Source organism: Cetorhinus maximus, chromosome 7, assembly GCF_964194155.1.
Source record: "Cetorhinus maximus chromosome 7, sCetMax3.hap1.1, whole genome shotgun sequence".
Taxonomy (NCBI): domain Eukaryota; kingdom Metazoa; phylum Chordata; class Chondrichthyes; order Lamniformes; family Cetorhinidae; genus Cetorhinus; species Cetorhinus maximus.
Genome location: NC_135885.1, coordinates 23,222,146 through 23,248,331, shown reverse-complemented (window position 1 = coordinate 23,248,331; position 26,186 = coordinate 23,222,146). Strand labels below are relative to the sequence as shown.

The following is a 26,186-nucleotide window of genomic DNA, read 5'->3' as shown; positions in this document are numbered from 1 at the left end:
AATGTCTTAAAATAGTTTCCCTTGAGAATAATTTCATGCTAATATTTTCCCTCCCCATTTATTCACAGAAAAGCTAATTGCCTATCAGCATGAGTTCCACGCCTTGAGGGAGCGTCTACGTGTAGCCGAGCATCGAACTTTGCAGCGTTCCTCAGAACTAAATGGTGTCCTGGAGCAATTCAAACGTATAGTGGCTGCATCAAATGGCAGCAAAGAGGCCCTGAGCAATTTTTCAGGTAATTCATATTTGTGATTCACATATTCTTAAGGAAGGCAATGAAATATAGCAGCTGTCCCAACCCCACACTGCTTAAAATTGAAATGAAATTAGCCTGATTGCAGCCATTAAAAGATCAACGGTTGAAGCCAATTAAATTAAGACGCTTCAAAGTGATGCTTTTATTGCACAGTCCTAAACTGCACTCAAATGTAATTAATATTATCCTCCCTCCCAAAGTTGTCCCACACAACATATTGCTCCTGATTGAGAGGACAAGTTGCACACCTGCTCCCAGCCCTTTGCCAAGGCCATTCTCTGTCTGTTAGGAGTAAAGGAGTTTGAAGGCAGCCCTGGATGACACACCTGTGAGGAAGTGTCTGCCTTCTGTTTGGTTTTATGCATCCCCATTCAGGTCAACTCTTCATTGTTTTGCACACCTGCTCCCAGCCCTTTGCCAAGGCCATTCTCTGTCTGTTAGAAGTAAAGGAGTTTGAGGGCAGTCCTGGATGACACATCTGTGAGGAAGTGTCTGCCTTCTGTTTGGTTTTATGCATCCCCATTCAGGTCAACTCTTCATTGTTTTGCATGCATCTAGGGTGCACTAATATAGGCAAGTTTGTACTGACAGGATTCTAATGGCCTCCATCAGCACTAATCACTATCTGTTAGTCGCATGGTTGGCACTTTAATGAGGATAGAGTTGAAAGAACAGGAGAGAGGCTTCATTGACAAGATGAGCTCAGACAGGGCTTGAGGGAATTAGGAGACAAGCTAGAGAAAGATACAAGTTCAGGGCTAAGGCAAGGGGAGCCTTGGAGGTAATTTGATTCATGGTACAGCAGCCCTGGTTCTGTCCTTTCCAGGTATTAATTTACTTTTAGAGATTGACATGCAAAACCTTTTCTCACAATGTGTCTTATAGAGAACCATATTGTTGTGTACCTTCCATTGCAAATGGCTGCAACCAGTGTTCTGAAGTTGTGGTACCATTGATGGAGTGAAAGTTTCACTGTACTATCTTGATAGTGTAAGAATGCCTCAAGGCTAAGAGTGCAAAGGTCTTCCAATGGGACATGAGAATTTAATTCACCTGTGGCTTAAACCATCTTAACTCATTCCTGAAGAAACCATCAATTCACCTGGCGGTTTGGCTGTAGGCTGCAGATGAAGCCTAGACTAACATATGTGTCTGTCCACACCTTTGTAGCTCTCTCTCTCTCTTGTCTAGAACCTGTATAATTATTTTCTCTGCTTCAAGAGACAACCATGTTGTGTATCTTCCATTGCAATTGGCTGCAATCAGTGCTCCAAATTTGTGGTACCATTGATTGAGATAAAAGTAATTAGTATAGTTATTAATTTATGATATTAAATAGCTTGGGACAGGAGTATTTTTGTTTTAATTTTTTATAATTGTGGATCTTGTATTTTAAACTAACATTGTGGTCATACCATAGGGTTTTACTTATCCTAACACAACTGTGAACAGGTATTGTGACCCAACCGTGATCCCAAAACAAATTAGTTGCCTGAATGTACTCATCAATCTTACTGCATTTTCAGATGATGCCAAAAAGTTGTTGAAAGATTTGACCAACAAAAATGCCCTACAAGTGCCAAATATCTTTCATCACATGCCCCACCTACTTGACAGCGAGGAAAGCCTTCAGCCTGCTGTGCAGGTTGGCCTTGGCAGAACTGGTGGTAAGTTACTAGAAGTGGTCTTTTCTCTGGAAAATAAAAAAATACTTGAAGTGGTTTTGAATTAAGTTGTAAGGTATTTGTATTGTCTGGTCACTAGCTGGCCATTCTGCTCATTTGACAAAGTTAATCTATCATCTTTGACACCGTCTTAACGCCAGCCAGATTAACCAAGGATTACAATCCCTGGATGTGTATCCAAAAAGAGAACAATTTGACTCCAATTTATTGCAATGTTCACAAGCTGAGGTTAGTCATCCCCTGTTAATAGTTCAGTATAAATGGCTATATTACACTAGTGTGGAAGTCCTTCATGATCCAGCAAAGAAATTTAATGTGCGCATTTTTTAATTGGCCAACAAACTTGTTAACTTCTCTTTGTCGAAAACCTGTTATGAATACTTGAAATTTTGCCGTTAAATTTCAATTGTGAATTTCCTGGGGCACCTCACATGTAGATACACTTGTGCCCCCCATGGTTATGTATCATCGCCTTTGCATACCCAGCGGCCAGGATTCCCCGGTCATCGGGCGGGCTCAGTGGGGGCAAGAGGGAGCAGCCGCGAAACGGAGCCCTGCCCGTGACCGGGCCTCGACCGCGATTTCACGCTGGCTGGCCAACTGACGGCCCAGCCAGCACGAATTGCGCACTGCAGCGCTCAGCCCCGCTGGGGTTGGGGGCGGGCGGGAGGAGGGTGAGTGCGGAGGTTCGCCGGTACACGCAGTTAAAGCTCCATGAGGCGCAGAGCTGTCTCAGGGAACTGAAGGTTTTTAAAATAACATAAAAATAAAGAATTTAAAAATGTTTAAAAACATGCCCCCTCATGTTTAGTGCTAAATTAATCCCCCACCTGTCCGAAGCACTGGCAAGAAAATGGGAGAAATATTAAAATGCTGGAAACATGACACCCATGATACCCAGCGCCTGCAAAAAAAAAGGACAATTTCTCCCCTGCCTACCTCCTTTTAGAAGTGTTCACTGTTGGTGGTCTGCCTCTGAGGAAAAGTCAATACCCTCCCATTCTCCAGTTGGGACCCAGCATATATCCTTAGCATCCCATCTGCAAACAAAATCTGATCATGAGATTTCTGCATCCACCCCAATATCTTTACCATCAATTCCATTTCCCCTCCTGCACCATTGTCTCAAGTTGAACTTGAGTGTTCGCATCCATGGCGCCCTATTCAACCCCCTAGCTAAGTTTTTGACCCCATATCTTCATCATAAAGACCACCTACCTCCATCCCCTCACCAGCCTCTGCTCTTGCCTCAACCCATCTGCTGCAAACTGTCAACCTTGTCTTTGTCACCCCCGGACTCGATGATTGCAGTGATCAGCTGTCTGGCTTCCCACCCGTCACACTCTCTAAACTAGTAAATTTCAGCTCCTCCAATGCCTATAATCCTATCCTACATCAAACCCATCACCCTGCTTCTTGCTGACCTACATGAGTTCCAGTTCCCTCAGCACCTCCCATTTAAAATTCTCATCTTCGCATTTAATTCCCATTGTTGGTGGCCGTGCCCTCAGCCATCAAGGTTCCACACTCCGGAATTCCCTCCCTAAGCACTTCTGCCCCTCCGCCACTGCCTTCTCCTTTAAGGCCGTCCTTAAAAACTAGCCGACTGAGGTGTTGCTCACCTCTTCTAATATACCAGTCTTTGGTCTGGTGCCCGTTTTTTTTGGCTGCATCTCTGTGAAGATGTTTTTCAATGTTAAAGGCGCAATATCAATTCAAGCTGTTCTTTTGCTACAAAAAAGGAGAATGAAAAGAAACTTGCAAGGAATATCAAAACCTTCACAACTTCTACAATTATAGATGGAAGAAGAGGGTGGTTAAGAAAAATGCAGGTCCTTAAAAGCTATTGTATTGTAAATGAAAATAAGGAAATGGGAGACATGTTAAACCATTATTTTGCATCAGTATTTACAGTGGAGGAAAAGGATATCATCCCAAGGAATCTAATATTGTACTGAATCAGAGAGCGGGGGCGGGGTGGGTGGGTGGAGGGGGGGTGGAGGGTGGGGGGGGCGGGCGTGTGGTGGTGGTGGCGATTTTATGGAGGTAACGGGTGTCTCGGCCGCCAGCTGGAGAGCCAGTGAGATCCCTGCTTTGCCTCCTTTGGGAAGGCCTGCCAAATTGTGAGGCAATCAACAGGCCATCAGCGGGCCATCCATGGGATTAGGACCCCAGGCTGGGAAGTCCTGCTTGCCAAGAGCTGGCAGCCAATCAGTGGCTGACGGTGCTTTTGCTCAGCAGCACCACCAGGCAGGTGATGGCTGCTGCTGGAAATACACCCAGGCCGGAGATAAGTGATCGTGGGAGGGGTTTCGCAGGGGGTGGGTCTCAGCAGGCCCTCCCCCATCCTGATGCCAGGTCCCTTGATCAGGCACTGAGTGCCCTTGAACGAGGGAGCCTTCCCAGGGGACCAGAAGTGACCCACACAAGTTTGCCTGTCATATTTCCCACATGGCGACAGGCCATGGTTTAATACCAGCAGCAGCAGGATAAGGTCCTTAAGTGGGCATTAATTCCCAGGACCCAAGATGGTTTACTTCCAGGATTTTAAAGGAAGTAAGTGGGGAACATTGCAGATGTCCTTAACTATGACTTTTCAAAGTTCTTTTGATTCATGCACAGTGCCTTATAAATTGGAAAATTGCACATTGCACTCCACTATTTAAGAAATGTGAGAGGGGGAAACCAGTTAGCCAAACATCTGTTGTTAGTGAATTACTGGTGTCTATAATTAAGGATGGCGTGACTGAACACCTTGAATATTTTCAGCTGATCAGGGAGACCCAGCATGGATTTGTAAAGACCAGGTCATGGCTGGTGAACCTGACTGAATTTTTGAAGAGGTAATGGGCAGGGGAATGTCAATGGATTTTAAGATGTTTGTTAAATTGAAGCTCATGGAATTGAGGGCAAATCATTGACTTGGGTTAGAAGATTGGCTGAGCGGCAGGAAAGTAGAGATGGATGGGCAGGTACTCTAACTGACCGGATGTGACCAGTGGTGTTCCACAGAGATCTTCGTTGGAGCCTCAACTATAAATTGTATTTATGTACAGGATAAAGAGCCTTATGTCCAAGTTTCCTGATAATACAAAGATAGGCGCCATTGTAAAAAGTGCAGATGGAAACATAAAATTACAAAGGGATCTTAAAATATTCAGTGAATCGAGAAAACTCTGACAAATCGGTTTCAATATAGATAAGTATGGGGTCATCCACTTTGGACCTGAAAAAGATAGCTCAGAGGCTGTTCTAAATTATGTAAAGCTCATGTAAATGCAGGGGGAGATGGTGGTGTAGTGGTAATGTCACTGGGCTAGTAATCCAGAGGCCCAGGCTAATGCTCTGGGGAGCATGACAGCAGCTGGTGGAATTTAAATTCAATTAATAAAGTCTGGAATATAAAGCTAGCCTCAAAGATGGTGACCGTGACAACTACCATTGGTTGTTGTAAAAACCCATTTGGTTCACTAATGTTCTTTAGGGAAGGAAATCTGCCATCCTTACCGGTCTGGCCTACACATGTGACTCCAGACCCACAATAATGTGGTTGACTTTTCACTGCCCACTGAAATGGCCTAGCAAGCCACTCGGTTCAAGAGCAATTAGGGATGGGCCACAAATGTTGGCCTTGCCAGCGACGCCCACATCCCATGAAAGAATATTAAAAGTAAGCCTGGGTTAAACCTCATCTGGAGTCCTATGTTCAGTTTTAGGCACCACACTGTCGGAAGGATATATTGACCATGTAGTGTAGGTTTAGGAGAACGATACTTAGGCTGCAATGACTAAATCATAAGGAGATGCTACTCAAACTAGGGTTGTATTCCCTCAAACTTAAAAGATTAATGGGTGATTGAATCGAAGTTTTAAAGGCATTATGAGGAATTGATAAGATAGATAGAAAGGATTTTTTTTTTCTGGGTGGGAAATCTAGGACAAGAGGACATAGCCTAAAAATTAGAGCCAGAATTTTCTGGACTGAAGTTAGGAAAATGTTTTTATATACAAAGTGTAGTAGAAGATTGGAACACTCTTTCACAAAAGCCATTTGATGCTGGATCAATTGTAAATTTTAAATCTGAAATTGGTAGATTTTCCCAAAGGTACTAAGGCAAGAGCAGGGATATGGAGTTTGGCCATAGATCAGCCATGATTTCATTAAATGCTGGAACAGGCGCAAGGGGTTAAATAGCCTTCACCTGTTCCTATGTTCCTGTGCCTTGTACTTTCCACTGGACGTAGCAGAATGTTTGGAATATTTAAACTCTGGCTGTTTCATGTTCAGAGATTATATAGAATTGCACAGAAACAGGCCATATGGCCCAACTGGTCTGTGCCAGTGTTGATGCTTCACACTAGTCTCCTCACACTCCACTTCATCTCACCCTATCAGCCTTTCTCCCTAACATCCCTTTAAATGCATCTATGCTATTTGTCTGAACCATTTCATGTTGGTAGCCAATTCCACATATCATGGTAGCGAATGACCGACCACTCTCTGGATAAAGAGGTTTGTCCTGAATTCCACATTGGGTTTATTAGTGATTGTCCAATATTTATGGATTCTAGTTTTGGTACCCACCCCTGCCACTGCTACTATTCACACACAATCTGATTTGCAAAATTGCCAATATCAGCACTGCACAGAATTGAACTTATTAAATGGTGCCACAGCTAAGGCGATGGCTGAAACGATGACTTCTTCCTAGCTTAGAAACCTGCTGCAGTTGTTTGACCACCACTGATCAACACACCATCTGTTTACACAATCCTGCCTCACTTACAACTATCTCCTGACCTGCTCCAAACTTCAGTACTGTTTATCCCTGTTGATACTTAACAGTACAAGAGACCTTTGTTATATGAAGTGTATAATGAGGCAAGGCTTGGGAACCAATCTTTGTCATACTTTTATGGAAACTCCCAAGAATGTTCCTTTGGACCACACTAGCGATACTTATATAAACAGAATGACTGCAGTTATTTACTGGATTTTGATGATAATGGGGAGGTGTGAGGAAAGTACTGTGTTTTCTTTAGCCAAAGATGATATTTCTTCAAATTTTCCATAATTGCTGAAAAAAGAGACATGTCAAAGCAACAGGTGGAGCCAACGGTTTCACTCTGCTACTATGCAGAAGCAACACGAGTGGTATTCGCCACTAACAGGAAGCTGCCGTTAAGCCAAAAAAACGTCCTGCCTATCACCCAAATGAGTAATGTGGTTTATGAATTTCAGTGTCAGTGTGACACTAGGTATGTAGGCCGTACGTCTCAGAGACTGGCGGATCATATCAAACAGCATGTCCCAGCCACTGTCCACAATGGGCAGGGTACAGACTGTACCCAACTGGCTTGTGCTTGCAAAACTCAAAACACAGTGTCCAACATTAGATGTGATTCTTTGATTGGACAACATTTGCTAAATAATCCTCAAGTGTGCTAAGCATTGTTCTGACAACCAATTTAAGATTGTCACTCGGGCAAGGACTAGGTGTGGCACACTTGCATGTACTGGAAGCTACATATATTAATACACAGGGCCCTGTTCTTTGCAGATGGAACGTGTACACACATTCCACCTGTTTCAGCTAAACAAAATAAGTGAAAACCATTCGCTGACTGATTCCTCAGGGCAATGCCTTGACCAATCAGTATCAAGCTGCCTGGTTTAAATTTCAAACAATGCTTTGCAGTTAACTGTCAGTCACCATCAGTGGTGCATTCCCAATGGCAGCGCCTTTACCAATCGGAGCCCACTTGCCAACCAATCAGCACACTCTTCTCATACAGTATAAATTATTGTTTTTGCCTTATATTGGTATTCTTTCAAATGTCCTGATTGAGTGAAAAATTGCCTTGAAAGGAGCCACTGATGTAAAAATTGAGCACCGATTGAGCACCGCGGTCACTTTCATGACCACTGGCAGTGGATGCCCTCCATGTCCATGTGGTGCCAAGTCCTGCAGCAGCTGGCAGATGTGACCGACCAATTCCCTAGACATGCGCGGTCTTCAGTGATACTGGTTCTTGGTCATCTGCAGGAATGAAAGGCGTCATCTATAAACTCTGGGTTTATAGACACTATAGACTCTGACTCTAGCTGGGCACCAATCAGCAACAGCTCGCTGTGGCTCTTCAGCAGCATGTGTGGGAGCCCCTTTTTCCTGAGGGTGCTGCTCCTCCCTCTGCCTAGCCAGGCACCTCTGTCATTGTCTTCTCCTTTGTCTCCACTCTCTATAAGCCACAAGGCATACAGTTCAGTCACCAGGCTCCATGACCCTGATGTACTTCTCCTGCAGGATGAGAGAGAGAGACGCTTGGGTTAGCATGGGTGTACTAAGAACCTCTCTTGGTTAATCCTGAAGGCTCCTTAACACATGCCGGAGTGTGCTGGCCATCACTTGGATGGCCAGAGTTTAGTGTGCATCGTGGCTGCCCGAAACCCCACCCTCCTCCATCCCAATCCACCTGACAGATTGGCAGCAGCTTTGCCCATTGGACTGCATGCTGTACTCTCAGTGCAGCCATTCTCCTAACCCACACTGCAAGGCTGCACTGTTAGCTTGAACCATGGGGGAGACTGGTCCAAACCTGGGTGATAACATTGCAAAGGGCTGTGAGCGCCTCCACCAGTGACTGCTCCATGACCAGCTTTAGCAAGGAGATTGTGGAACTTGCCCAGTCATTCAACTGTTCTGCAGTCCATTCAAACGCTCGTTAGTTTGCAGTCTATGCCCTAGAGGTGAAAAGCTCTGGAGCATTTGGTGGCAATTTTATGCCTCTGCATTGCTTGAGTGGTCAGATAAGCTAGAGGCCTGACTCCAATCGTGTCAATGTGGCTGTGCCTGAACTGTCTCAGCTGCAGCCGAATAGTCACTTTATATAAGGTGTCCCTAATGTGTGGCCGCTTTCCTTGCCCAACCCCCACCCTGCACGTGCTTGTGCACTACTGCACTACCTTCAACCGCAGTGCAGCCCTTCTCCCGCCCCCCTCCCCCGCCGCAACTCGCCTCAACCACAGTGCAGCCCTTGTCCTTCCCCAGTCGCCTCCACCTTGAAGTCCAACAGGCGACCCTGGTGAGCACTGCGCAACATTACTGTGCACTCACCTCCAGATTCCCCTCAAAGTGCAGCCCACCAAGTGCACACTTTATACATGCTGTTGTGAAATACGTCATGCATTCATGCCGATGTACTCGCACGATCCAGTGTGGGGGGGATGATTCCAGTGGGCTGGGCTGGTAATGATATGCAGATGTATTACAATGAGGTTCCTGATGTCCGGTAGCGGGAAAGGTGGCCCACCATTGATGGGTGGGGCGGGCGGTTGCAAGCTGGTTTCGCAACGTCGTGAAGCCGATTTTTGGCCTTCTCGCTATTATGTCCACTCACGCCACCGAACACGCCCAACACCAGCGGGCACAGAAAATCCAATCCTGAGGCCCAGGCTTTCGCTCGTGTGCAGAGACAGAAGGATATCCGGCTCTGAGAACCTGACCTTTAAAAATGGCAGCCCGCAGTTCCTATTTTCGCCCTGGGGTGGGATGGGTTGGATTGGAAGTCGAGAATATCGTCCCTGTGATGAATGCAGAGGTTGCCAGGTGCAGAGGCAGGCTGGGCGGAAGGCCTGCCTCTGCTCTGGCTCTCTGTTGAATTTAATTTTAAAAATGATCAAAACAAAAAAAGCCCTCCAGCCATCACCCACCCCAACACATGCCCATGCCCCATCCATGCCAACTGATGCCACCTCATACCCCACACCCACCCCCCCATGGCCCCTCATATCACCTATGCAAACCCATGCCCCTCTACCCAACCCCATGGCCCTTCATACCCCTTGTGCCGCTCTATGCCCCACCATTCATCCCCATGGTCCTTTATAGCCCCTATGCTAACTTTAGTGCCAGTCCTTTGACAGCTTTGACAGTTCCAATGAGTTTATGCACTTTTCATGTGTAATCATGTTTACTTTTAACAGTCCAAATTGGTGCCTTACCTCTCCCAAAGGTGTCCCCGGGCAATATCCAAAGGGATACCATACCTCTCCAAAGGGATGTCCTGGCTATCCAAACAAATTCAGCAGAGTTCAACCAGCTCTTACCTGTTCTATTCTGCACACATGGGTTTAATACTCCTGGCCTACCAAAATCCCACTTGTGTTGACACAGCTGATGACTTAAATGCCCAGCTGCCTCTGTAAAGCACCCATGCACGATCTCCAGCCCCAACCCCTGTGAAAACAGGACAACAACAGGTTGTATCAAAAATCTGGGCCAAAGCTTAAAGTAACGTTTAATAATTGATTAGATTACTCTTATTAGTTCAGTAGCAAACCTTTTATTACCATATTAAATATGTATCCAGTTACATTAATTTTCATTTCCAGTAGTATTGCCAAATGTGTCCTTAATTTCTGAGATGCAACTTTCTGCTCCGACATCACTGAACAGGAAAAACTATCCACTCTTCAAATTTAGGCACTCAATTTTTCATACTGCACATTTGCTTTTTCAAACTGAATTTTGTTTAATTTAAAACCTTGAATAGACTGTGGTAGGTTAGAATTTAAGATGCTCACTTCAAGCTAGGGCTATTTTTTTAGATGAGTCATAGTGGGGAACTGGCACTCTGATTAAATCTGGGGAGTTTCTGAAAATGGAGCTGAAACTTGTGGCGGCAACAGGGGTCTTGACCGGCAGCTGGTGAGTTGGCGAGACTTCCGCATTGCCTCTTCGGGAAGGTCCACCTCATCTTGTGCCACTCAAGCACTTAATTGAGCAGCGGCAGGCCTTCCCCAAGATCAAGGACCCTGGGGGCGGAAGTCCTGCCTACTGAGAGCTGCTGACCAATCAGAGGCCATCAGAGAGACATTGGCCGCTGCCACGACAACACGCACCCGAGGTCACGGACCGAGGAAGAACCCAGGCACTGGTGAATGATGGTGGGAAGGGGGTTTTGGGGTGGGGCGTCAAGAAGGTGAGGGGTGTGGCTGTCAGCTCTCCCCGAGGTCAGGTCCCTCAATCAGACACTGAGTGCCTTTGAATGAAGGGCCCTCCCCCACTCCGCATGAGCCCGCAAGCAAACACGGTTTGCTTGTCATGCTCCCAGCATGGCCCCCTCCTGCCACCAGGTTAATATTAGTGGTGGCAAGGTCCTTAATTGGACGTTATTTGCCCACTTAAGGGCAAATTGGCAGGGATGGGGGCGTTTGGGGCAAGGCTGTCCACAGGCCTTTCTGCCTCAGAATTAAACAGCGGGGAGGCAGAAAGATGGCAGGGCCCTCCCCCACCCAAAACCCTCTCATCCGATTAAATGCCCCTCCCTCAAATTCACCACAGGGGAGTGCACAAGATTCCACACGTTGCCTACCACACCTTACACTGAGCATGGTGTGTTGCCAACATGGGTAAACCTGCAGAATTAGAGGGATGCTACTCCAACCTAATGAGGAGGAGGCTGAAAGAACAAAACCGGCTGTGGATAAAAAGGGGGACGTGCCAGAAATGGGGGAAATTAGCATCAATAAAAGGTAGGAGCTAAGGTGCTTTCAAAACACCAGAGATGAATATTTGAATTGTGAATTTGCCTTCCTTGCTGCTTGTGGTAACCACAAACACGACAAATAATCTGTACACTACATACAAGTTGCTATTATATTGTAAAGAATTCTTTGTCTCTAGGTAATACATCTTTGCTAGAAAGGCCTTCCAATGCTCATTAGCATGCTTATTCCCATTAACACAGCTATAAAGCAGCAATGTTCTTGCTGTATTTGAAATGGAAGTGCTCATCAGGAGATTGCCACGGAAAAAAATTAGCAGCACAAGTCTACTGCAGAAACTGGCACCCATCCAACACTTTGATAGTCTTTCTACTTGTCTGCTTGATTATCCCGCGTGTGGCATCATTGCCCAGATTCCTGTTGAGGGCTTAATGAGAACAATGGGGCCTAAATTCAACATCGCGTGTACCCAAGCCACTGCTAAATTCAGCAGGGCCTTTTTCCAGGCAGCCAGAAGCATGTAGACCTCACATCTCCCGAGCTTCTTCGCAAAATTGGTTAAAAGTAGTGGGAGTTTGCATTGAGGAGCGAGCAAGTAATTTTGAACACACCTTAATGTGCAGCAGGAAGGAGCAGGCGTGAATCCCGCCCAACCTCCTGCCCATATCCACATTAAGACTTGACTGCAGTTGGCCTGTGCTCGTCCCTCACCCAGTCACCTCCCTTGCCCCTGCACTCAACTATGGTGCTGAACCAGCTGAAATTTGCCAGGCTCCAATCGGCAAATTGCATTGGTGTTTGGTGCCTGTAGCTTACCACAATGATGGTAAGGTCTAAGAACCAATTTAGTACAGTCCTCAGGCATCTCTGGATTGCACCTGGCTTTAGATGTGAATGAAGTTAGGCTCCAGTGGCTTCACAGTATTGACTCTTTTACACAAGAATACAAATCTGCCAACATATCTTCCAGCTGCATATGGTGTCAGGAAAATTGCTTTTCTGGAACTCGCCCATAATACACCAACACCTTGTCTCATAATGAATATTGACCTCATGCCTGTGCTGGAATGTTAGACACCCACAGAAGCAACCATTCACTATGCATTAAGGGGTGTGTTCAGCCAGGAACAGAGGAGCCGTTTTCATGTGGCACACTCTATGCAGTGAGATCACAACCAATGGATCAGATCAAAGCCATGCAGTCCTGCCACATCCATTCATGAGCGGTGGTGGATAAATAAACAACTGACCAGAGGAGGAGGCTCCCTAAGTGTCCCCATCCTCAATAATAGTGGAGACTAGCACGCCAGTTTGAAAAAAAACAAGGCTGACACAACCATCTTCAGCCAGAAGTGCTGAGTGGATGGTCCATCTCAGCCTCCTCCTGATGGCATCATCACAGATGCCTGTGTTCAGACAATTTGATTCACTGCACATTATATCAAGGCTGGACACACCGAATGCAGGGATTTTAGATCCTCTTGCTGGGGGTCTAGAACAAGGGATCACAGTCTCAGGGTAGGGGGTAGGCCATTTTGGACTAAGATGAGAAACTTCACTCATAGGGTGGTGAATCAATGGAATTCTCTACCACAAAGGCTGTGGAAGCCAAGTCACTGAATATGTTTAAGAATGAAATAGATAGATTTCTAGACTCTAAAGGCATCAAGGGGTTAGGGGAGAGAGCGGGAGTATGGCGTTGAGATAGACAATTAGCCATGATCATATTAAATAGCGGGGCAGGCTCGAAGGGCCGAATGAACTACTCCTGCTTCTATTTACTATTTTTCTATTTTCTATGAAGACTTGTGCTCCAGAAGTAGCCAAGCTGTTCCAGTGAAGTTACATCACTGGCATTTATTCAACAATGATGTACTGCAGGAACTCGCCAAGACTGCTTAGACAGCACCTTGCAAACCCAAACCGCTACCATCAAGAAGGTCCAGGGCAGCAGACACATGGGAACACCACCACTTGGAAGTTCCCCTCAAGTCGTACACCATCTTGACTTGGGCCAAAATCCTGGAACTCCCTCCCTAACAGCACTGTGGGTGTACCTACACCACGCAGACTGCAGCGGTTCAAGAAGGTGGCTCACCACCATCTTCTCGAGGGCAATTAGGGATGGACAATAAATGCTGGCCTAGCCAATGGTGCCCACATGAATGAATAAAGAAAAACAATGTGGAAAATTACCCAGGTATGTCCAATCCACCAAAGGCAGGATAAATCCAATCCAGCCAATTACTGCCCTATCAGTCTACTTTTGATCATCAGTAAAGTGATGGAAAGCAGCTTCAACATTTGCTCAGCAATAACCTGCTCACCGATGCCCAATTTGGGTACCACCAGGGCTACTCGGCTCCAGATCTCAACACAGCCTTGATCTAAACATAGGCAAAAGAGTTGAGACCAAAGGTGAGCTAGAGTGACTACCCTTGACATCAAGTAGCATTTGATCGAGTGTAGCGTCAAGGAACCCTAGCAAAATTGGAGTCAATAGGAATCGGGGGCAAGCTCTCATTGGCTGGGATCATACCTACCACAAAGGAAGATGGTTGTATTTGTTGGAGGTCAGTCATCTCAGTCCCAGGACATCACTGCAGGAGTTCCTCAAGGGTAGTGTCCTAGCCCAGTTATCTTCAGCTGCTTTATCAATGACCTTCCCTCCATCATAAAGTCAAAAGTGGGGATGTTCACTGATAGCACAGTGTTCAGTTCCATTCACAACTCCTCAGATACTGAAGCAGTCTATGCCTGTGTGCAGAAAGACCTGGACCACTTTCAGGCTTGGGCTAGTAAGTAGCAAGTAAAGTTTGTGCCACACAAGTGCCAGGCAATGACCATGTCTTACAAGAGAGAATCTAACATATCTCCTTTATATCCAACGGCATTATCATCACTGAATCTCCCACCATCAACATCCTGGGGGGGTACCATTGACCAGAAACTTAATTATACTAGCTATTTACATACTGTGACTACAGGAATAGGTCAGAAGCTGGTTTTTCAGTGATGAATAACTTGCTTCCTAACTCCCTGAAGCCTGATCTCCATCTATTAGGCACAAGTCAGGAGTGTAATGAAATACTCCCCACTTGCCTGGATAAGTGCAACACTCAACAACACTCAAGCTGCTCGACACCATCCAGGACAGCCCACTTGATTGGCACCCCATCCATCACCTTTAGGATTCACTCCCTCCATCACTGGCGCACAGTGGCAGCAGTGTGTGCCATCTTCAAGATTCAGTGCAGCAATTCACCAAGGCTCCTTCGGCAGCACCTTTCAAACCTGCAACATCTACCACCTAGAAGAACTAGGACAGCACTTGTAGATGATGGAGCAGCTTTGAGGGGTGAGTCACCGCACAGATCACCCAACTTCTCTCTTCCCTGTAGACCCGGTGTTGATATCACTGGTTTGGCTAAGTTTCTGCTCAGTGGCAACACCCCAAGAAGTTGGTGGGGAACTCAGCAATGGCGGTGCTGTTTATGGTGAAGGGGAGATGCCTTGGTCTTTTTTCTGTTCAGGAACGTTATTACCCAGCACTTGCTGGCCTAAGCAGGACCTGGATAACATCAGACTTAGGCTGTCGTGGATTGCTGCGTTAGTAGATGAATCCTGAATGGAGCAGCACATTGTGGAATTGACAGTGAACAGGCCTCACATTTTAGATAGTTAGGAATGAGCAGGATAGTGAATATGGACTAGGTGACATAAGAAGGAAAACATTGATACAGACTTGAATGGCCCGTTTCTGTGCTACAATATTCTACGATTCTATAACAACAAGCAGGTGATGGTGAATATGTCAAGGTCGCAACTCGGTATTTTTCCTTTTGTCACAGCCACTTTTTGATTTGCTCGATTAGCCATTCAGTGCTGTCATGATACAACAGTGTTAAAAGCTTTGCAAACTCATGTTATTGACCGATGTTACGCAGCTGTGAAATCTGGGTCACAGGCTGGGCTAGGGGGTATGTTGGTGAGAGGCTGGATGTTTGTAAATGCAGTATTCCTCGCTACATTTTATGGTTATTAGCCAGCTGCTATGATCTTTAAAATGTGATATCCTGATGACCTCATCCCACCCCACTGAGTAAGTGATGGCAGTTCAAGTCATATTTTCCTCTCAAATGTTGCGTTAACTTGTTTATTGCTTGTAACAGCATTTACGCAGGACAATTATTCGGGCAGCCATTTGCTATTGAATGAAGGTTTGTATTCAGAACCTGAAGTGCAAGTGCGTTGCGAGAAAAAGCACTTTTGCTTGGAGGATTTGTAATGAGGACCCAACTATATTCTGTTTTAGTGTTTCTCCCTCCAGTAAATTTCCTTTTTTGATCTGCTTCAGCCTGACACGACCATTTTTGTCTAATTGTCTGTATAATCTTTTACAATTAGTGTCCTTAGTTTTGGGGATTCCCACCGTGAAGAGGAAAGTGAAGTCCTATCTTGCAGAAACACTTCACTCGTTATTGGATAAGTTATCTTCTGAAGAGAAGCTAGATTGCGTTATCGTGGTCTTTATAGGAGAGGTAAGAATGCTGCCTGTTTGGCGTTAGGTTATTGTTACATTTGACTTTTTGCTTGATTTTTAAAAAAAAACATTTTTGTATTTGTGGCTGTTTCCAATTGTGTTTGTGTGCGATAGCCATTGCTGAAATAAAGCCAGTTCTCCATTTTTGTTTCCTCTTGTTGCAGCATCTATACTTAAACTTCAAAAGCTCCTGACTTGCCCTGTTGCTTTCTAGGATTCCTGAATCAAAGAAATAAATATCATGTTTACTGACTTTGGGCAAATCAGCTGTTTGTCCTAGGCACACCAGCTCAATCAGTAAACCAATTGGCCTGTAATGGAATGGGAGTTGAGGCTCCTTATCCTTCAGACTTGTTCTGAGATTTATTTTATGGTTTTAAGATGCATGACTCTGCACCTTTCTTATGTAAATTATTGTTGTTGCAGCTTCATAGACATGAAAAAAGTGAAATTTGGAAATATTCTGATCCAACCATCTTAATGTTCTGCAAGCAAAGTGTTACATCTTAATCCCCACTTTAAGAATCAACATCTAGCTTTCAGTGTATTGTATTTTGAGCCGCAATAAGGCAGCTTACAGTAGTGTTGTGGTTATACATAACTGACCTAGAAATCCAGAGGGCTGGATTTCATTCCCAGAAGGTGCAGTCAAGTTGCGTCGTGATAGTTTGAGAATTTGAATTTGATGTCCGTTTGTGTCCCAGGCTGTCATATTGTTGCAAAAACCCAGCTGGGTCACTAATGTTGTCTTAGTGATGGAAACGGTTAGTCCTTACTTACTTTGGCCCATGTGCAACTCCAGCTCGGGACAACCATATATAGGCAAAAAATGCTGCCTTTGGCAATGGCAGTCACGTCCCCAGAATGAATTGAATTGAATTGAATTAAATGTTAAAGGGTGAATTTTGCAAAGCAAAGTTCCCAAAGTATGGTCTCATTGGAAGGGAGTATGGAATGGGAAATTAGATGTGGATATTAGCAACCTTGATTAGTAGCTCATTTTGAGTACTGTGCCATTCCAAGTGCCTTGCAAAGTTTGCCCTTGTGTCTGTAGTTAGATTTCTCCTTGGACTTTCTCAATTGTCTCAAAATATTTATTTATTCTGGTAGAGGCTTGTTTGGAACCATTAACAATTATTTTTCTAGTGCTTTTTTGCCCTGATGTTGATGGTATTATTAATCACCAACTAAAGAAGCTTTTAATATTTTAAAACATGCATAGCACAAAGCAGCTAAGTACGAATTGATAACTCATTGCCAACTAGCTGTGCTATCATCAGAAATGCCATGACCTTATCCAGGCCAACAACTAGATAAAATGTTTTGAGCAAGTAATAGCTTTTTGGAGGTATTTTTATAAATGGAGGCATGGGGTTGCATGCAATCTTACAAATAAATTGCATTGCTTATCACATGATTTTGGTTGTAGCTAAGACTACAGTGATTTACATTGAGTCTACACACAGAAACAAGCCATTTTGTCCAACTGGTCTCTGCTGAGGTTTATACTCTTCACAAGCCTCCTCCCAGCCCCTTTCATCTAACATTATCAATATTCCCCTCAATTGCTTTCTCCCTCCTTTGCTATTTGCCTCAACTACTGTTCTTTGGATAAAGACATTTCTTCTGAATTCTATATTGGATTTAATAGTAACCATCTTGTATTATTCTTGTGGTGGTTGTTACTTATCTTGCTTATGAATCTTTTTTGATTCTGCATTACCTTATATTATGGTGCTCAGCAGATTAATTTGCCTCTGATCTGAATCTACCCAACATCCTTTTATGTTCCTGGTTTAAAGTTTAAATATCCTTACTCAATTCTCTTTACTGACAATACTTGGTCCCTCTTCTGTTCATTGGTGCAGGCTTTCCTTTTCCCAGGAAGTACCTCAATTCCCCAAGTACCTAAATCCTTGCTCCCCACGTCACACTTTTTAGCCTGAATGTGTCTTGTTCTAGCCTTTTATTTTTAATTCGATGATAGTTGTCATGATCACCATCACTGAGACTAGCTTTATAATTCCAGATTTGTTAATTGAATTTAAATTCCACGAGCTGCTGTGGTGGGATTTGGACCTTAGCCTGGGCCTCTGGGTTACTAGTCCAGTGACATTACCACCGCATCCCGTGTTGCACATGGTACTGAAGTTATTTTAAAGATGGTTACCACACAGTTCTTCTCTTCCCTGTTTTTACCAGCTCCCTGAAATTATTGTGAAACTCCCGCCAATGTCTTTGGCTCCAATGTGGATTATGATGACAACAGGTTTTGTTCTTCCTCCCACCCCTGCATCCCTTCAGGTCATCCATCAATGAACTGAGTTCCCCTTACACCAGGGAGACATCATGCTGGTTCTCCTGCCCGGATTTGCATATCATCCTGTCTACACATCTAAGAATGGATTTATATTATTGTTAATGTTGTATACTTCCCCCGATATCACTCTGACATCTGCCTGATACTGAAATCTCCTTTGTGCTGGAGGACCACATAGTCCATCTCACTTTAATTGGCTCAATTTAAACTATCTGCTCTGGCGAGACAGGAGTTGGCGTTTCTCATTCTCCTTGTGCACGTTCTGTACTGCTCCCTTCCCCGGTGCGCAACCCCTCTAGCAACTTCTCTTGCCTTCCACCTTTTTTTAAAAAAAAAATTCAGATTTGACCAGTTAGCTATTAAACTGATTTTCTAGATGTGAGATTCATTCTTTCTTCTTGACTTGAGCAGGTGTAGGAATCCCGCAACATATGCTGGAGATCATAGGTACCAAATCAGTGCAATGCAAAAATATCCTGTTTTTGAATTTTGTGTTTTGCTAATGGTTCTAACATGTAACTAAACCTCATTTAGCACCAACTCCATACAATACGGGTTTCTTTCTTTCTAAATCCATGCTTGGTCACTGTCCTACTTCTGTCTTCTAATGTAGAAAATTTAGTAGTATTTAAATCCACTGACTGTTTTGAACTGGTCTGAGTAGGCTTGAGGGGCTAAATGACATACTTCTGCCCTATGTTCCTATGAAAGGGTTGTCTTATGATGAGAGGCTGAGTAAATAGGGTCTATACTCTCTGGTGTTTAGGAAAATGAGAGATGATCTCATTCAAACATATGATATAATGAAGGGGCTTGATAGGGTTGACAACTGCCATATTTGCAACAACATAGTTGAGAAATTTGCTATTTTTTCAGTGCCTTTTACTCTAACTATCTCCACCCAGGACTTTACTAGTTCTGACGGCTAGATGACAGGATGTCAGCCTTGTTCCGGCTTCCATATCGTTATTCTGTCCCTGTTCGCATTTTCTTTTTTCCCCTGATCAAACTGCTCCATCGCACAACATTCTGCCTCACTTCCCCATCAACTCTTCTGCCAGACTGATGGTGCCAATCCTCTCACTGGAGACCTGCCTGTGTCTCCACCATGACACCTAACCACCCAGCTGAGGCTGCAGTGCTTTGTACAGTGGAGGAATTGTAGGAAAGGCAGCACATGGTAAATTTAATAGGAATATTGACGGAATTTCAAAGAGAGATGGAGAAACTGGGGCGAGTGACACGAAGCTGGGAGCAGGAAAAATAGCTGGAAGGCATAGCTATCAGGGACAATGCCAGACAGAAGAAAAGATGAACAGCAAGAGTCAGGCAGATCAAAATACACCATTTGAAAAAGGATGACAAAATATAAGGAGACCAGTAGAGAGAGTTAGCTGGTAAGAATGTTCAGAACGCTAATTGTAAAGGGAGAGGAGGTGGTGAGCACAAATGAAAACCTTCAGCTACGGAGTTCAGATAGACTTGCTAAACCATAAGAGCAAAGCCTTGAGCAGTTTATTAATGTTCTTTGAAACCATCAATTGTTGCAGCATTCATACATATTCCGAGATGTGTTTTATAGACTATTTAGGGATATTTTTAAACCAGGTACTGGATGGTGCTGCATCTGCCACAGAGGGAGATCTGTATGCCAGGCAGGGAAGTGAATTCTGACATGGGTTTTCAATGTGATGGGATGAAAACTGGTTCCAAGAATGAGTTTTGTGGCTTGATGCTGATAAATACTGTGTGATTAAAGGTTTTTAACCATACCATAAAGTTTCTACAGCATACAAAGCTTGCCACCTTAAACTTAAACAGCTCTTTTCTGAATGCTGACAATAACAAATGAAGCAATTGTCCTGGAAGTGTCGTTGCTTCCAGACACTTCAAATGCCACTTGAGAATTGGTGCACAAGTGTTATATTTTTATAGATGTTCTTTTCCTTTTGGTTGAACGGAACAGTCTTAAAAATAGTTTCAGTCCTGCTTCAGGAAGCAAATCACACTTATGTAACCTGGATTTGGCCATTATACCATTATACTTATTTATATCTCAATTTATTTTGGAATTTTAGAGCATTCAAAACAGGTCAGATGATGGGGTTGTGCAGCTGGTTCATGCACAGATATTTTGTCTCTTATAATGCAACAGACTGGTTCCTCCTGGTCCTTTACCATGCCAGGTGTTCCCATTCTTGCCCAGCTGTGGAAGTGGTTTCCTTTAAGGGGAGCCACTTTTTGAAGGTAGAATTTTCCATACCTCATGGTGGTTGATCTAAATGGTATGTGACACTGAGACAGTTGTCTTCCTTTCGTACAACGAATTTGAATATAAAGCCCATGAGGCATTGGAGATCAGGAAGGTAAATTCAATGAAGGAAATGAAGTAATAAGTATATCTTGCAAACTTGTAAGTTTCCATCACAATAGATTTTTGCTTTTTTTTCCAACAGACTGATCTCGATCATGTTCATAGTGTCCTGGATAGCCTGGAGAAAGAGTAAGTCGAACTGGATTCCCAATGCAATACGTATGTTCAGCTTGTAATCAATTATGACCTAAGTTGCTATTGAGAGCTGCTAAATTATTTAGCTGATGCATAAATGGACGGTAACTTCATCATAGTTCATATTGACATTTCTGAATATCTATTCTCTGTTTGCTTAAACAGTTGTGAAAGTACTCTGTCTTTTGTCTGTTATTAAATATAGATATGCTCGAAAGGTGTCTAAATTCAGTTGGACGTGCACTGTCCATCAAACATAAATTCTGTTTTGTAAAATTACTTTAGTATTCAATGTATTAATTGAATTGCTTGTGTTTTTTTCTGGCCAGCTACTTGGTACTTTGCAAGAGGAGAGAGGATGTCCTGGGTAGAATTCATGCAGTAGATTTCATTTGAAATGACCTACCAAAAGACTATGGCCCTGCTTAAAGTGACTCCATAACAAAATTTCTCAAATTCAACACTTGCTATTAAAATGATGATCTGGTGATCGTGTCAGTTTCTTTATTCAAAGTGAAACTTAATGTAAAACTTTCACCTTTTGCTTGCTTTTAATATTTGCAAACATTGATCTAATGTTGAATTCACCAGCCCACTCTTAAATTGCCGGGTCAGTCAATACACTGGTGGCTGGGAGCATTTAAATCAAGGAGGTTTGGTTGGGAAATATAAGGTTTATCTTTAAATTCCTGTTGCTACAATGTGTTGGATATACTGAGTCAGTGTTGTTTCAAAACCAGCTTAAATTTAATTTTAATCTTTTCATAACCAAAGCAATGAACAAAAAAAAAGTCATTGCACAAGAGCTATTTTCATCGAAACATTATTTTGGTTTGTTGCAGGTTTTCCACAGAAATCAGTTCAGGGTTAATAGAAGTCATATCACCTCCTATCGCTTACTATCCGGACTTGACAAACCTGAAGGAAACCTTTGGAGATTCAAAAGAGCGAGTCAGGTAAGCCCTGCTTTGAACAGTGTAAGCAGATTCCCATCTGTCAAATAGTTGACGAGTCCCAAGTAGCCCAATGATGGAGCCTTGTTCTTCGATCAATGATTGCTCCTTCTTTGTGGTAGCCAATAAAGATTTTTGCACATGAATGTGGAAATTCGTCTGAAAATATTTTAACATAATTATAAGGTAATAACTTGTCCTAGAGAATGATGCTTCTGCTCACTACGTTAGAGATGTTACTTTCACGCTGCACACGCAGCTTTAGTTAATATGCTTATATATAAATGGGAATAATAGTGCTGCTTATTAATCGAATAAGTATCGCATTTTCACAGTAAATGTCTGCATTTGAAAAAACCAAATCAAATACAAAAGCAAAAAATGCAGATGCTGGAAATCTGAAACAAAAACAGAGAATGCTAGAAATACTCAGCATGTCGGGCAGCATCTGTGGAAGTCAATGACATTTTGATAACCGCTTGCAATTTCTGTTACTAAGCTAAACCAAATATATGTTTGCCAGGGTAGCATTCCTAGACAAATCCGATCTGAATTGTTATGGTTTTATATTTTTCTTTAAAACAACCTTGAAATTCTAGCAGCTCTGCAACTGTTCTTTTAAAATTAGGCATGTATAGTTTCTGTTGAAACATTTTGCAGAATTCTTTCAATATTCAGCAACAAAGATTAAACATAGGTGTGCTAATGAAAGAAACCGTACCAACCTAACAGTATAGATTAATTAAAACCTGAAGGCATGAAATCCAGACTGAGGAGTGTAGTTAAACTTTAAAACTCTGCTTTCACAAAACTGTAAATCTGTCCTTAAAGCAGTGCTTCCCAAACCTTTTCCAGATGTGACCCCATTTTCATGCTTCAGACTTGGTGTGATCCCAGAGCTAATACTGGGGTGGGGATGGGCAGAGAGAGTTGTTGTGGGGCGGTGCGGGAGTTCAAGCAGCAGAATTGCACAACACGAAAATGAACACCAACCATTTTACAGGCTGTTTTAGTGACAGCGAGCGGGCTTCAGAGCCCATCTGCAAAAAAAAGAAAAAATTGAGCACATTTAATGTGGCCTTGCAGCCGATACCAGGACAGTCAAATCTCAGTCTCTGCTAGTCAGCTGCCATTGCTGCCTCAGAGCGCACAACCCCAATCGCTTGTCCCACGGCCCCACTGGGGGTCACGACTCAAAAGTTTGGGAAACTTAAAGCCTACTTTTACAGAAACTTTGAACATATTTCCTTTTTCCATTTTACTTATACAAACTGAGAGACACAAGCGTGTGACCAGTGCAGAACATTGCGATCCAGTTAACCTGTCTCCGCTTTTGAATCTGAGATCGGTGCTATTTACAGCTGGCGGTAGCAGCGCTCAGGCTGGGTATCGGTTTCTAATTACTGCCCAGTGACCCCTGTTGGATGTAATGTGTACAAGTTTTAGGTTAGGACAGGATACGGCTTCGATGCTGCCACAACCTCCCCCTCTCTCGCCATTGGTAAATTGACTGCTGAGACTCATTCTCCAAATTAATAGAGATATCATTGACCTTCTGATATCCCTGAACCTATGGTCCATTATGACTGGTGATCGGGGGAGAGAAGGATGAGGATCCTAGCCCTCGCTGGAAATGCCTACTTGGCCTTAAGAGGGGAGCACCTGTACTGCCTCTTACAAGATCAGTGATGCAAAGACAATGAGGGCTTGAGCAGGGATTCCTTACAAAAGGAGTTGCTGCTTCTCACACCTTAGTAGGAATTGGCATAAGGTTGGAGACTGGTACATCTAGATGTATACCAGCCTCCAGAAGTGTACAAGTGTGCCCCATTAGCAAGCCCAGACTATAAATCATTTACTAAGGGGTAAAGACAAGATTTATTTTGAGGGGGTCAAGGAGAGACCATCAGGATTACCCCAGTGTAACTGTGGTTCACACCCCTGCAATTTCTGTGCCATTATCTTCTTGGTGGCTCGAATAATCGATTTCGCATACTCTGTGCATTAAAACAATTGTATAAAATTATGCCATTTGCTGATCTGAATTGTTAAATAGTCAATACTTGGCATAAACTTGCAGGATTGTGAATTTATTGTGACAGACAAGATTTCTAAATAAAATTAAGCCTCACTTGTGAGAGAACTCTAAAATCTCTGGATTTTCTAAAACCACGTTTTCCCTTGGAGTAAGACAAGTGAACATGATCTTTCTGTCCTCTGCTGCACGCAGTTGCCTGGACGGCACATCACGGTGCTGAAAGGTCAAAAGGCGAGGCTGGCAGCGGAGATGGGAAGATGGCAGTGGCTTGTACAAGACCCTGTAATTGTGAGAAAAATGGAGGCCTGGGCAAGGGGGTGGGGTGTGCGAGATGGGGAGAGAGAGAAAAAGAGAGAGAAAAACACTGGCCAGTGGCCACCACCAATAGTGTGAGAGTTCACAGCAATGGCAGTGGTTCTTGAAGTCAGTGGGGGTTGGGGATGTGCTCCAGGCTGGTGTCTGTGTCTTGGACTGAAGCAGTGGCTTGTCCCCGGAATTGTCGCCAAGGTTTAGAGGGAAGAGGGTTTGGAATGATAGCCCTTCATCTTGAGAGTACTGGTTAAAGAGAGTGAAGCCTATTTAATGAGTGGGATTCGTCAACAACAGGGGATGAGTGTGACCCATTCATTCTGGGGCATTCCACCTTTGCTATTTTGATGCATTTCTTGGGGCTTCATTTTTTTGTTTTTTCTTTCATGGGATGTGGGCCTCACTAACAATGCCAGCATTTGTTGCCCATCCTTAATTGCCCTTGAGAAGATGTCGGTGAGTCGCCTACTTGAACCGCTGCGGTCCAGGCTGTGTAGGTACAGCCTGTGTTCAGACAGCAGAGGTTTTGAAGTACAAGTGAAGGACTGATTTATAGATCAGGCATTGGCGATTTACGTTTAGAGCCTGGGCTTTAATCCAGTCTAGGTACAATAACCTTGTGGCTCCTGGAGCCTCAGTTCCTGGTCAGGTTGGACTCACTTCACAAGACTGGCATTGACTGGCAGTTGAACTCCATTGGCTGCTGTGCAAAATGGAAAATGTCACCCAAGTACTTTAGCTGATAGGCCAATGCAGAAATGCAGCAAACTTGGCAAGCGGGAGCCAGAGGAGAGTAGGTTTCAACTGGACCTGAAGCAGAACCAGCACTCAGTATTGGGCAGCACTCAACCGGTCCTATCAACACACAGCACCAACTTTGTTGAGAGTGTCAAGGGAGCCCCCTCCCCAGAAATGAGGTCCATGGAGCAGCAAGGACTAACCACTAGGGACCAGGAGGACACCAAGGTGCTCCCGACCAAGAAGGATCTGGCAGAAGTTGCACCCTGGAAGAAGATCCAGTAGAGCGTGTTCATCCACTAAATCCAGGCTGCCTGCCTCGCTGTTGGAGGCTCCAAGGTAAATGCTTGGAACGAGGCGGGAGAGAGGGAAGGACAATGGAGGGGAGTAGGAGGATTGGGTCAATATGGCCAGCAGGAATACCATGGAGCCAGGTGGAGTTCTCAGCACTCCAAGTAAATTTTAAGAAAAAATAAATACATTTATTTAACTTTTCGAGAGCAGCCACTGGCTATACGCCACATCCATATATGGAAAACCTGAGCAGAGCTGGCCTGACATCTGGGAATCCCAGTTTCCCTGAGGGGTCTTAAATCAGGATTTAGGCCCCTTCATTGGTCAATGCAAGGGGCTATGCGCCCATCTTAGGCAGCCACTTTAGATGCCTGAGAAATGACCTGATTTAATCTCAGGTCAGACGTTCTTCAAGCGCCTTGGTCCCTGTTATGCCCAAATGGGCACAGGGAAGATCAGCCGGTATCCAGCCCTAGATTATAACCATGGCAACAGCATCAGGGGATGGTTCCATACCTTACACAATTGCTTTGTTCAAAACCAATTGGAATTTGGAACAGTTGGGGGTGCTGAACTTTGAGGCTAAACTAGCAAGTAATATAAAAACGGACAGTAAGAGCTTCTTCAAATATATAAAAAGGAAGAGAGAGGCCAAAGTCAATATAGGCCCCTTAGAGAATGAGGCTGGGGAAATAATAATGGGGAACCAGGAAATGGCAGAGGAGCTGAATATGCATCAGTCTTCACGGTAGAAGACATTAATAGCGTACCAAAAATACTAAATAATCACGGGGCAAAAGAAGGGGGGAGGGCGGGGAGGAAGGAAATACAATCACTAGAGAAAAAGGACTAGGGAAACTAAAGGGGCTAAAGGCCGATAAGTCACCTGGACCTAATGGGTTGTATCCTAGGATATTAAAGGAAATAGCTTCAGAGATAGTGGATGCACTGGTTGTAACCTTCCAAGAGTCCTTAGATTCTGGAAGAGCCCAAGGATTGGAAAACTGTCAAAGTAGCATCCTTATTCAAAAA

General features: G+C 44.0%; 1 protein-coding gene across 6 annotated transcripts in view; it reads left to right on the top strand.

The window, feature by feature from the left end:
- Positions 1-26,186, top strand: part of mgat4a (alpha-1,3-mannosyl-glycoprotein 4-beta-N-acetylglucosaminyltransferase A) — a 261,997-nt gene that overhangs the window by 151,205 nt on the left and 84,606 nt on the right. For all 6 annotated transcript variants that reach the window (XR_013577081.1, XM_078545192.1, XM_078545191.1 and 3 more), the window contains exons 2-6: positions 69-236; positions 1,784-1,924; positions 15,858-15,991; positions 20,770-20,816; positions 21,665-21,778. Coding sequence is in view for 5 of the 6 variants with exons in the window: in XM_078545191.1 (XP_078401317.1) it covers positions 69-236; positions 1,784-1,924; positions 15,858-15,991; positions 20,770-20,816; positions 21,665-21,778 (604 nt within the window). In the remaining variant the exon portion in view is untranslated. The remainder of the gene's footprint in view (positions 1-68; positions 237-1,783; positions 1,925-15,857; positions 15,992-20,769; positions 20,817-21,664; positions 21,779-26,186) is intronic.